This window comes from Pholis gunnellus, assembly GCF_910591455.1.
Source record: "Pholis gunnellus genome assembly, chromosome: 3".
NCBI lineage: Eukaryota > Metazoa > Chordata > Actinopteri > Perciformes > Pholidae > Pholis > Pholis gunnellus.
This window is the reverse complement of record NC_136529.1, coordinates 9,754,737-9,768,751: the sequence shown is the minus strand read 5'-3', so window position 1 is coordinate 9,768,751 and position 14,015 is coordinate 9,754,737. Positions and strand designations below refer to the sequence as shown.

Here is a 14,015-nt window from a genome sequence, read left to right as displayed (position 1 = left end):
TTCCAAGTGGAATAAGAATTAACAGCTCACTTAAGTGCAAGAGGAGAAATCTAAGTGGCAAAGTAGGAATGGAAGAAATGTATTTATCTTTGTCTTGTGCCACTCTTCGTAAATATTTTGTTTTTAAGTTAAATTGTACACCAATTTGAATAAAACTGTCATTTTCCTCCCCGAAGCCAACTGCTTCTGTAGCACAAAGCATTACAGGAAATTACTGAGTTCCTTTGCTTTAAGAACTGACGTCTTTCGAGGACCGAGAGTAACCACGTCTAGAAGTTATCTTTCATCAAAACGAAACATTTGTAATCCATTTTTGAAAAGTAAGATCACTTAAACTGAGAAGAAGTTATAAAATCAGTACTGCTGACATCATCTAAGTACCCGCCAGGTCGTAACCCTTAATGGAAAATATTGTTTAATATTTTCTTCTCATTTCCTGGTGGAACAGGAGCTCTTATCGAGGCAATAAAAAGTGTTTGTTCTTGTTAATTGCTTTGAGTGGATGCGTGCATTTCAAGACGGTAGGCTAGACGATGTGATTTGCATCCCACGTTGGAAAGAAATTGTTCTTGAGTGTGTCACATCTTTAAAAGTGCGTGTGACTTTTCTCTCCCTGTGTCATCTCCCCGTTATTTACATGTGACACCAGTCTGAGTCCCTCCGCCCTCTAACTAATTCCAACCTGTGTCTCACCTCTTTCTTTTTTTCTTCCCATTTATCAAATTTCTTCCACCCCCGCTTTAAAAAAGAAAGAAAAATCAAACATTCTCTGTGGCATAATTCCCTTTCTGTCTGGCCAACACTCTGTGTTACGCAGCGCTGCAACACAAAACACTACACACATTCCTTTCCCATGAGGCCATGAGTCTGCCCGTGCCAGACACCCCTGTGTACTGTATATTCTGCAGTGACCGAGAGACCGAGTGAACAAGTGACAGTAGGAGAGAAAGTGAGAGACGGTCAGAGAAGAATCAGACAGACAGCGACACAGAGGTACAGCGTGAGGAGAAATCGGCATCTTTGTGACAGTTAACCTTACGAGCTTGGATTCAGGACAGCCTGATCTGGCAGCTGAAGGCCGACCTCCACAGCGAGCCCACGGTGCGACCCATCTGTGCCTGGTATTAAAACCGGCTCACACCCCAGGGCCAGAGCCACCATGCTGCGTAATATCTACACAGACATAGGCACAGTCCTGAGGGGGCCAACAAGTCACCCACCGGGATGACAATGGCAGCTTGGTTAACACAAACACACACACACACACACACAAAAACAACCTCCCACACATGTACCAAAAGCACAGAGAGACAAATGCACACATTGGCAAGCAGAAACACATTAATGATACTTCCCTACACGTATGAGTGAGCACATAACACCACTCCACCCCATTCTTGTGAGAAGTGTGATACACATTTGGCTGTGAGTGGTGTTATTTTGCCTCTCCGCACCTATTTGAAGCTCCACTTGGACATTGTTCTGTGTTTACATCCTGTTGTGTCGACCACTGCGTGCGTATGTTTTGCGTTTGTCCAGCTGTGTGTATGCAAGGGTCAAAGCTGGAGCACGGTAGCAATATATATTATCTCAGCGTACATGAGAAGCCGATCTATTCTCAGTGTGTATTCAAACCGCCTGCCGGATAGAAGACAGGCATCACAACAAAATAAAGTGAAAAGAAGTCAATTACCGAAATAGCTGCAGGCAATGAATTTAAGCTGACAGTTTAGTATGAACTTCTTGGCCTAAATTAAGGCAGAATTACACATCATAACAAGTGGTGTCGACGTGTTTTACAGGTTTAAAAAGGGAAAGCAAATTCATGCATTTATGAAAATATAGTTAGTGTTTTAAACCCCTATTGTGTTGCCTTATGATCATCACTAACAGGAAGTTATATTTCATTCCTGTTAAAGATTATATTTTAAAATACACAAACTACACATGTATTTGGCCTTTGCTTCTCTAACAGTCTGTAGAGTTATTCTTCACTGGCTCTCAGCTGTGGCCCTCCTAACATCCAACGTGTAGCTCTTTTAATGGACATCCTTGACAGTGCACTCAGTGACATTATAAAGAAACAAAAGGAAAATGTCAGATTTTCTTGTCTGGATTATAGGAAGACCTCAATCGTACAAAGCAAATGAGGCTTCTAGCTGCTTGGAACATTTTTTTCCTCCTTGAATAGCTTATAGTTACAAAAACGTTTTATCCACATTGTATAACAACATGGCATGATATATTATTGATCTGATATTTACAACATTACATCTGATGGAAATGTTTTAGATTTTTACATTTATACACATTTCTTTAAAATTCAGCCTGACATATTTTTGTTTGTATTTTTTTATCATTGGAAACTTTTGGTTCTTGAATTGTAGGTTTTATTTCATCATATAAATGTAACATTAAGTACCATGCTGTAATTGACCAGTCATGTCATGTAACTGAGTACATTTTCTCAAGTACTGTAGTACAATTTCAAGGTGGTTTTACCTGAGTATTTCCATTTTGGGCCAATTTTTACTTGAACTCCATGACAATTCAAAGACAAATATTGTATGTTTATCTAATGACTACATACTTGTTTCATTGCAACTAAGATTTTACTTTGAAAACATATCAGTTTATAAAAAGTGATGGCGTGTTGAGATTTACAGCACTAAATAATAACTACTCAAATTTAGCTCAACCTCGATAGTGAAGTCAGTGATAATATTCCACATATAGAATACAAATAGAGTAGCATAACACACACACACACACACCTACACACACTCTCACACACACACACACACACACACACACACACACACACACACACACACACACACACACACACACACACACACACACACACACACACACAGGGGTATGTTTCTGCATTGAGTGCTTTTACTTTTGACTTTAAATGCATTTTGCATATACTTTTATACTTTTACTTAAAGGGCCAGCGTGTAGGATTTAGTGGCATATAAAGGTGAGATTGCAGATTGCAACCAACTGAAACTTCTCCCATTTACCAAGCATGGAGGGGAACTACGGTGGGCAATAAGAAAACACAAAAAGCGAAAATGCAAACAACAGCTCTGGTGCCCCCCCCCCCCACCAACTGAGCGGGGACAGTTTGAGAGGACTCACTCTCCACTACCCCCTCCCCCCCCGCCAATCCTCCCAGCCTCGCTGACCCTCCTCTCCGCCTGTTCCTCCTCTGACCGGTAGAGGTCGCAGCCTAGCAGTCTCTCTGCGGACGGGAACGCATGGATGTAACTGAGCGCTCCCACATGACAAAGCTACAGCGCGCCTGGACACCAGGAACGGACCACGGGGCGTTTTTGTTTGTTTGTTAGGGAGAACGCATCGATAAGATCCATCCTGCGTCTTTACCTGCAGCACGGCTCGGCTCGGCTCGGCTGTCAAACAACTTCAGTGACCGTTTGAGTTTTTGTTTGCTTGTGACTACTGAAGGCGGACAGCACCCCTCTCTTTCTCCCTCTCTCCCGGTGAACTTTATAGGGATGTTATACCAGAGCATCACCGCGCTGAATGCCCAGACAGTGCTGAAGAAAGTGTAGGACGGATGTGAAGAGTGAACTACTAGAGAGACTTGATCCTCTTCGTCTACTACTTTTTGTTCGGTTTAATACACGAGAAAAAGGAGAGTGAGAGCGCGCGCAAGAGAGAGAGAGAGAGAGCAAGAGAGACAGAGTGCAAGAGAGAGAGAGCGAGCGAGCGAGAGAGAGAGAGAGAGAAGTCGCTCAGGTTTTTTGGAGCTAAGCTTTCATGCCGTCAGTCTTGCGGACTCTGAGATGGACGTCAGATTTTATCCAGCTCCCCCTTCAAGCGTGGGTTCATGTACGTTACCGACTGACTCCGGTTTGGACTATTACCACTCCAACAAGGTAACGATTATCTCTACTTTACGAGCTTATTATAGTCGGTCCGATGCTCAGCACTCGGTGTAATGATATGCACGCGCGCACAGGAACATTGCTTACACATGTGTTGTCCATGTATAGAATGTGTAGGAAGACCATTAGTGGCGAGTGCTGCTCGTTCAGTTCCCTCTGGATGGATTCGATCGAAATGAGCTCACGCGCTGCGTTATCACTGAACTTTGTTTTATTTCTGATGTGCAGATTGAACAGAGCACACCTGACACCTGCTTCCTTTTAATTAGAAATTGCTAATCTGGATAAACTACGGGTACGTTGTCCTGTGAGTTGAGTTGGAGCGCACCACTCTCTCCAGCGCACTGGAGCTGAATGCTCACAAACGGAATATGTGGCTTCCCCCCCTCTGAATACATGTAAACCAGAAAAAAACCCCATTCCCTGTATAATTTAAACCTTGCCTACCAAAGTGCGGAAACTCGCTATCTTATCTGCTCCACACAGGTTCCCACATGGGTCAATGCACAATTAGTCCAATAAACAGCTATCAAGATTGTGTCTAAATGTCACAGTGACAGCATGTTATCGATCGGGGTTATTTGTGATGCTCCAATGTGTACATAGTTGCAGTTTGTACCTGACCAGTCTGTATTTTCATTTCGTTTCATTCCTATTTTGTCTCAATGCTCGATACAAGTGTTTCCATGAAGAATATGGACTCGCATGTTGCGCAGGCTTGGTTAACACCTTTTTGCGCATACATCCAATCTCGTCAGTACCCATATAATAACTTTTTGGAATTCATTAATCATTAGCAATCTACAAAGAAATCAGCCGTTGTTGTTGTTTGTAATTCTGAGGGATGAAATATCGGAAATTATCAGCCTTTGTGTTTCCATCACCGTGCGTTTTTACGCACGAAATCGTATCCAGTATTACTGGAACGTCAGACACTTTTATTGGTAAATTGAAGTGGGAATAGCTGTAAATTAATTGTCACAGACAAGCTTCCTTTTGAAGGAAAGCACCATCAAATATATTAGCACCAGTCGTTTTTGGAGAGCTAAACATTGTCAAGTTTCCTGAATGATGTAGTTCTTGATATTTCTGTTAAATGTCATGGGGCCCACTGTAAGGAGATCACTTTTTCACTGCTCAACTCGTTCCATGTTATGTACATGTGTGCTGATGCTTTGTCAAGATTTTGCATTTAGGCAAATTAGAAATTTACAAAACTGCCAAATAGTCCAAGATTACAAGTCACAAGCAACAATGCCAGTTTTTTTGTGTTTTCATTTGGTCTGGGTAAAACTTGTTCAAACATTTGGCAGAGAAGAAGGCATTATACCCGTAGCCATTCAAATTGGTTTGCTTGCCTTAGCACCTGGAAGGAAGCCAGCAGGCAGTTCACATTTGCTGATGACAAAGTGAAACATTATAGCACAGTGCAATGTTTGAATTGTTAATCTCTCCTGTTCATACACACAGTCACCTGTATGTATACATGAACAACACACGCAGACACACACTCTCACGCCCGCACTCGCTTGCAGAGAGGTTTGAATTACAATACATGAGACTACAGTCATTCCTCAACCCCCTAACCTACTGTAACATCAACTTCAACTGTTTCTCTCTGACATAAACTCTGACATAAACCCTAAGTCTAAATTTAAGCTTAAATCATACCTTAAATTATTAATAAACCGATCTCTAGCAAAATATTCTCACATATAAGGGTTTTGTGTAATTGTTCTTTCCTTGTGATAATGTTACAATGTTCACGGTTGTGTGTGTGTGTGTGTGTGTGTGTTGCCAAGTCTGGTTCACACAGAGGCATACGCACAGTAGCTGCTGAGGACTTATATTTAAGATCACAACGAGACGTGGCCCTCCGACCAAGGCCATGTTTCTGGTGTCGTAGCGTTAACACAATGAGCCGCACTAGCTATCATGATTCAGCGAGCGTAGGGGTTGTTGGGCCGGTACGAAGCAGGTTTGGGTTTCAAGGACAGAGTCGTATCACATTGTCATTACTAAAGTAACGGCTGCGACTAAGATGTAAAGTGACATGTTATCTGTGCTGCGCCGCCTCCGCCGCTACACATAACACACTGTTGAATAATGATGCAGGGGCTTTATGTGACGTTTTGGCAATAGCGCATCCTTTATGGCGGTTTCATTTCAGGGAGGCTTGCAAAGATGATAAAAAAAGAAAACATCTTTTTGTATTTCACTGTCATTATGTAGTTAGTTATAGCTACTGCATGCATGGTTTCAGTGTTTTTGGTTGGCATATTTCACAGGAAATTGAAAGAAATTATTCTAAGTTATTATTCTTTGTATTAAGAAGCAGTTTTTCAGGGTATGAGCAGGTTAAAACCCTCCCAATCGAGGCCTCCTGGCTCGATTCACTATAGTTTACACCTGAAACAACCATATATATATTTATATATATATATATATATATATATATATAAACTCGCTAGTGTGGTTATGCATTACTAAACAGTATAAGATACACTAACCAGGAAGTGAGCATAATACTAAGTGGGACAGTCCATATATAAAAGCCCAGCACTTCCTGTCGTGGTGTAAACTCAAACACATCTATTTCTGACTAACAGGCTTTGTGAGACTGACTTTATGTGTGTGTGTGTGTGTGTGTGTGTGTGTGTGTGTGTGCGCAGGTATTCATGCTGTTGTCTGCCTGAAAGGGTTCATAATTGAGGAACGTAAAGAATGTGTAAGCTGAAACTGGTTCGAAGTGATCAGCCACATTCAGACTGATGATTGATTGATGCCTGCCAGGACTATGGATCACACTGACAGGATACGTCAATACCTCAAATCTGTGAATGCACTTGACCTTTACATTTAGACAATGGTTTGCCTGCAATTACACATTAAACATCAGCAAAATACAGTATGCAACAATCATAAACGTGCAAATCAAAGGTCTGATGTACTTTAGGCTTTTATTCCCTTTTTCAAACACAAAAGAATGAGGGGATTATGTCAGACAAAAATGCCATTGTGCTTTTCTCCATTTCATTGTAAATTCCTCGATAAAACAACCTGTGCGTCCACATTTCAGAACAACGCAAAGAACAACACATGAGAGGAGCATCGATTTGTATTTTTGCTATGAACCCCACGGCTCCGTTGCTCTTCTCAACTCCGTCCAACTCGCATTGTCCTGCACTTGCACAATCACCGTGAGTCATCTTTACTTTTCGCCCAAGATTTCTCCTAATCTTTTTGAAGCCTCTCTGTATCTTTCCTCACTGAGTGGGAGGCTTGTTTGTTCAGTGTACACTCAGCTGCGTATACCAGCGCTGAAGGCCACTTCTTCGCAAATGCCTGTTTTAGCGAGAGACTATTTGTCAAATGCATTATGACTTGTGCATACCCCCCGGGCAGAATCACTCTGTTGAAATGAAGTTGGATAGATTACTGTAGCTGTTCCACTTTCTCCTCATCCCTCTTCCCTCTAACAACACGGTGCCCAAGAGAGAGGCTCTCAAGTAATTATACTGTAGTTATTCTGTAGGTTTATAATCCAATGGTTTGCAGATGTTGTTCTTTACAAAGTTGCAGTCTGTTCCAAGTTTCTGTATGTTATTTATATATGCTGGCGAGTCGTTTTTCACCGCAGTGCGGAGCGAACGCTTTATTGATGCACAGTTTGTGCGGCACTCACAGAAGTGATATCTCATTAAAAGCATTACTGCGTTTGACTGTATGTGCATGCATGTGTGTGAGTGCAGTGCATGCGTAATTGCTAATACACCTCCAGGCGAGACATATGTAACGCGCTTAACAAGAAAACCCTGATTTAATCATTGATAGAGGCTTTCCCACGTTATACTTTGTCATGCCTCATTGTACATCTTCATATAAGTGCAAGTAACAAGCAGCTGACATTTGTCCCCCCAAAGAGCAATGAGGCCAGTTTTTTTTGCAGAGCACGTACCGCCCCTTTTCAAGTGGTCCGCTCCATTTTCCCCCACTATCCAAATCACTGTATTAGTCATGGGATACTTCAAAGTATGGACAGGCAAAAATATTTTCCATGTTAAATTCTCTGAGTGTTTTTTTTTCTTTCTTTCTCTCTCTCTCTCTCTCTCTCTCTTTCTCTCTCTCTCTCTCTCTCTCTCTCTCTCTCTTCAAAACATGACTGTAATAGAAACAGAGAAAAAAAAGAAATGAGTTATTCCAGCAGTACCTCATTCTGTACACAGAGAGAAGTTAATTACATGGAGGCAAGCATTCTTGGGTCGACAGCATGGACTTGGGGTTTTTCATTGTGCCCATTCATAACATTCTGCTGACTGGCCAGTCCGAGTTACAATATCCCAACCGTTCTCATTGGGAAAAATGTTAACCCATGCATGGCTCTAATGCACACCAGAGGGGAGAACGCAGTCTGCAGCTGCTGGACCTGGGAATACTTAAAGTGCCGAGTTTATTGTTCTAATGCAGTTCCAGGCAGTTAACTCAGAGCAAATAATAGATTGCATAAAGCAGTCATGGAATGAACATTATTTTTTTGTATTTAAAAAAGAACAAAAACCTTCAGTAAGTAACTTTGTTTTGGTCTAACCACTTCCTGGCACTACACATAATCAAGTCTTTCTGTCTCCCCACCTCTCCCCCTCTCTGTGTCTAACTTCTTCTCTCATTTACCTTCCCAGCAGCAATGTCAAAAGGTTATGGAGGGAAGCCGGATCGCCCGGGGCTGATTGTGTCTTTGAGTTAATGATAAGTAGCTACAGTGTTATTCTCTGGAGCAGTGGGGCTTGGATTGTTTTCTGTGCACAGACTATTACAGTAGGAGAAAACTGCACTATTTATGATTTTCTTTCTCTGATCACTTGTTTGAAACAACAAAAATAAAGGAAAATACGGGACTATGTTGAGTACATTTATGAATAGAATCAGATACATTGAGGGTGGGTGAGTTACATACAGACCTGCACCTTCCTTCTAATCTGTGTATGTTTTGTTCACCTATGTTTCAACATAGGAAAAACACCCACATTGGCGCCGCCACATCAATGATACTGTAGTTTCTATTTTGCAGCATAGGATTTCATGGGGTATTCGAGGACAGCATGCGACTGTTTAGAGAACAGGCGATGGGATACTGTACAGGCATTTACCACCGTGGACTTCAGTTTAACCTACAGGGTAGACAGTGAAGGTAACAAAGCCTCAACCAGACTCTGCAGCACTCCGGTTTGCTCTGCTGGGTACTTTATAATCTAGACCAGACATGACTCAGAGCTACTAGAGGTGTTAAGAGGGTCATAAGTCATGTATGGCTGAAAATAGATAGTCTAGTTTATCCTGCCTGGTTAGCTACTTAATCACCTAGGTCCACTGAAACAGGCTATTTATGCCGATGATTGATGGTATCAACTGCCAAGAATTCAGTCATGACAGTGCATTTGAAAAAACTCTTCCCGATGTACTTTTGTGATATGCCACTGCTATCCAAATAATTTCCACGCTTCTACCACGTTGCAATCGATCAGCCAGAAAGTGGCTTTCCGATAAGAAACGACTAGACTGCTTGTAGGGTTTAAGACTGACGGCGGCAGTTGTCAGGCTTGGTGACACGCGTGGCAAAACTCTTAACGTAATGCGAAATGCGGCCACGTCGCGAGGTGCCAGAGTGATTCCAATTTTGACGTTGAGCGCGAATCAAAGGAGCCCGGCCCCAGCCGAACTCGTGCCCCTCATTAAATCACATTAACCCTAATTATCGTCACTGCCCCTTGAAACCCAAATACTACAGTCAGGCTTGACTCCTGCCTCCTCAGCTGGATGTCGGGTGTGTGTTTCGTCCCCTCGACGTGTGTAAAGGAGTCCAATGTGCCGAGGCGCTTTAAACTGTCTTCACCTCGGGAGGCCATTGGCTCCTCAGCAGCAATAGCCTAGCCTGTCTGTCTGCCCCCACCACCCAGTTTCCTTGTGCTGTTTTATATTCAGTTCTTGATTGGTTGGGGGATGGGGTAGTGGAATAGCATTTGAGAGGTTAGCCGGTTTGTGCAGGGAGGGGGAAGTAGATTTGGGGCGTGTGTGTGTGTGTGTGTGAGAGAGAGAGAGAGAGAGAGAGAGAGAGAGAGAGAGAGAGAGAGAGAGAGAGAGGGAGAGAGAGAGAGAAAGAGAGATAGTCTGCAGATGGAGGGAAAACGGAGAGAGAGATTTTAGGGGTACTTTATTTTTCAGCTCGCCCTTGAGTCTGTAATGTCATTCAACGATGTGGAAACCAAAACGAGCCTTGCCACCAGATGTGTTCCAGTCCAGATAGCGACTTGAAAGACAGACGTTTATTGTTTTAGTGCATTTGGTGTGGTTCAAACCCAAACTGCATGAAATGCTGATTGATGGATTTCACTAATGAATGTGTGTGTGTGTGTGTGTGTACGAGAGAGCGAGAGGAGACAGAGACATCTGCTCCATGTGATTTATTTAACCATTTCTGTGCTGTGCTTTACGCTCTGCCCGCTGATGAGAAGGGAAACTGAGTTTATTTCACCGTGCTACAGTATCATTTCAAAGCAGATTCATTTCCTTTCTATCAGAGCACAAATAGGATATAATACAAGCCGTTCAGTAATGGTTCCCTTTCGATATCTATAGAATGTGGCCGTGAAATTTCTGGAAAGTATAGACTAAAATACACTGTGTAACAGGCTTCAATTGAGATAAGCATGGTAAACATACTTAGCAGCAAGACAATAAATCACAAAGATGTTGCATAGTAGGGCCTGCTTTTTATTATAACAGTAAACCAAAGTCAATATTGACTCTCAAACTGCTCTGACCTTCTGTTATGTAACTTTATATCTTTGGTTCACCAAGGGCAACAACCAAACGTATTGTTGATGCTGACATTTAGCATCATCCACATGCATGTGGTTTTGTCTTAAGGTCAGGAAGTGTGCAGCGCAGTCTTTTTTTGCAACAGTTTCAGCATCCCTGCTGTGAACCGCGTGTCCTTAATTATCACACGCAAACAATTTGGGCGTTCCTATTTGTTTTACAGTTCAGGTATCAGCGCAGCCGAGACGGATGCAAACAAAGACAAAAGCATTTTTCGGTGTGTCATAAATTCCCAGAGCAAGAAAGCTGATCTTCATTAGGATAATTGCTTCATTTCATTCGTAAACAAATAGATAACAAAGTGATGATTCTAGTTGCTGGAGATTACGAGTGCAGTTATTGGCCTTGGCAGATTTGTGCTAAGCAGGCTTTGGTACATAAATTAGCGTAACCGTTGTATGAGAAAACCATATCAACATTTCACATAAGCACAGACGGAGCTCATCATCTCCGACTTTCACACTCTACAAAGATCTCACAGTTCACCCAACAATTTGTTTTTCATTTTCGTCTCTCTGGGAATAGCGTGTTACAGCCTATGGTTTGGTACTTTGATTCTTTTTTTTTCCCCAGTAAAAGCTCTACGTGAAATGGTATGAGACTGCCGTTTAGTCTATTAGCAGGAAATGAAACACTAAGGGGAGGAAGAAGTGAAGGGGGGTGGGGGGGAGGGCGATTTTTGGGCGTGTAGACAGATCTGAGTGGGGAAGTTTTGACAGGTTGTGGACCTGAATCATACAATCTACCGTGGATATCACAGGATTGGGAGGGACAGTGTTTCTATCAACCTTAAGTAAGTCGGTGAAGGAACCACTGTTGACTCAATCCTTGTTGGACAGAAGGTTCGCTGTGTTAAATGACAGCCCAACAGCTGATCCAGGTACAGGATATAGCATTTTATATTATATAAAGAAAGTCAGGGAATGTGCCTGTCAGAGCTGAACCATTGCATGCGGCTTATTTGTTGGCATTTCAATCCCCCGGCTCCACTCCTGATCGGTGTTTCCTCCGGAGAATCTCGAAGGTGGCGTGATCCATAGGATAAATGTATAAAAACACCGATAAACATAGTGTCTGCGCCGTCGAAGAACGCAGCTGTCGGGTGTATTAAGAGGGGTTCGCAACATGGGCAAACATGAACAGTTGTCTTAGCTTCCTGAGGCATGTCCTGTGCAAATAGAACTGGAGATGGCTGGTTCAGGCCCACTCTCAGAGACCATGGACCCACTGAGTACACACTCTCAGAGACACGCACTCTCTCACAGGTAGACACACACACACACATACACACTCATACATGCAAATGCAAGCATGTCTGCACTCGCATAGCATAAATAAACACAAGCTCACACGCGTGAGCTCACAAAAATGCTGTCGTGCAACAGCCCTACCCACTGCTGGAGTGATTACTGTCCTTTATAGTATGAATGTTTTAGTATTTACAGTAACACGTTCAGTAAACGGTGAATTAGAGCGGGAATTACGCTTTATTTCTTTGATGTTTTTTGGGTTTCACAATGTCTCGTTGCTTCCTACTCAAGCCCTGCTCTTTCAACTCACGAAAAAAAAGGCATAACCTCATCGCAGGGTGACATTATTATTGATGGAGCCTCAATAAAGTGAAAGCTTTTGAAACTAGTGCCTCTTGTTATGTGTTTAATGTCTATATATCCTGTTTAAATTACTTCAGGATTGCACAGGAAGTTAGTTAGCTGGTTAGGCCACCAAGGATTGGTCCTCCGCCGTGTGTCGTCTGTGTGCCGCTCTGAGCCAAGTGTGTATGTGTGTGTGTGTGTGTGTGTGTGTGTGTGTGTGTGTGTGTGTCTCCCCTCCCTATCACTACAAACCCACAGTCCCCCCAGGCCCCATTTTTGCCTCAGTCTAGCAAACCACCTCTGGCACTTTTGGGCTTTGTTCATAATATTTTCATTGTAGCTTTGCTTTACTTTCCAGGAATTCCAATCTCTGTGTGTTGATAGTCAGTTTTTGCTAAACCAAGATAACCGCGTCAAATAAGAGCACTTAATCTTACAAAAGAACTGCACCCTGTACTTGAATGTAGATGTAATTGTGTTTCTTTTCTTCTTTGCCTATCAGTGCTGAATCTGTTTTGGTATTTCCGTCTCCCTGCTTCTTCCAACATCTAAACACACGCAGAATAATGCTTGAGTAATGTGTATATAGGAGTTTGGTGTTATAGTTAAATTTAGATTTTCAAGAATTGTCTCTTATACCCTCTGTATATTGATTATGGCTCTGCAGTCGGTGCTTCAGGTCTGTTAGTACGATGATCGGTGTGTGATGTGTTGGTGCAGCTGAACGCGAGTGTGTTCGCTGTGCAAACACAGCATTGCTGGCACTCCTGGTTTCACTTAATCTTTGACACAAAGGCACTGGCATGTGGCTGGGCTCTCAGACAGATTCAGCGACAAAGAGAGAGAGAGAGAGAGAGAGAGAGAGAGAGAGAGAGAGAGAGAGAGAGAGAGAGAGAGCTATGGTATGTGTACATAAATAGCGGGATAATTGCTTAGAAGATGTCACATACTAAAGCTTTTAAACTTGTTTCTTTTTTTTCCATCTAGAAAGGAAGATTACCTTTTTGGGGGGATTTCTGTAGGCCTTGAACATCACAGTCAGTTATTAGGATGTCCTGAAGCAAACACAGCATCATAGTGACTGATACATGCCTGGCACTTTGGTCAGATCAGGACCTTATTCTGGGTTGTAGTATACGCAGAAATCCACACTACTGCCATTCTTGATGGATGATTTATTTGCCTGCCATCCCATAATTACCCAGCGGGTAGATTGGGAGGAGCTCTCTGAGATTATAGTTTGTCTTTGCAGTAAAAAAAAGCCTGAGACACTTTAAATTATTTGGCAGTGCGCTCTTTTAAAAGGATCTTTTGATGTTTTATCAAGCACTGAAAAATTAATTGAAAAATGGATTCATAATCTCTGTCGTGATGTGAATGCTGAAGCAAAACATTTTAAAAAGGAAAACATTTATTTATTTCCAGATTGCTGTGTTATCCAGAGTTGCGCTCTTAATTGCCGCTTTGTTTGTACTAAAACGTTACCTCTTGGCACCGGGGACAGTTGTTTGCAAAGTTTGATTTCTTTCAGATGGAGAAGCATTGCATTTCAAATGAATATTTTTTTTACATCAAAAGAATTGTTTTTTTGGACATGGCTCGAGGCGAGAGGAATGAATCCTACATG

The 14,015-nt window shown here is 42.3% G+C and overlaps 1 protein-coding gene across 1 annotated transcript in view; it reads left to right on the top strand.

Moving 5' to 3' along the window:
- The first annotated feature begins 3,806 nt into the window (after positions 1–3,806).
- Positions 3,807–14,015, top strand: part of tox2 (TOX high mobility group box family member 2) — an 85,532-nt gene continuing 75,323 nt past the window's right edge. Inside the window, exon 1 of the mRNA XM_079156598.1 lies at positions 3,807–3,908. Coding sequence (XP_079012724.1) covers positions 3,816–3,908 — 93 coding nt within the window. The 5' untranslated portion in view covers positions 3,807–3,815. The remainder of the gene's footprint in view (positions 3,909–14,015) is intronic.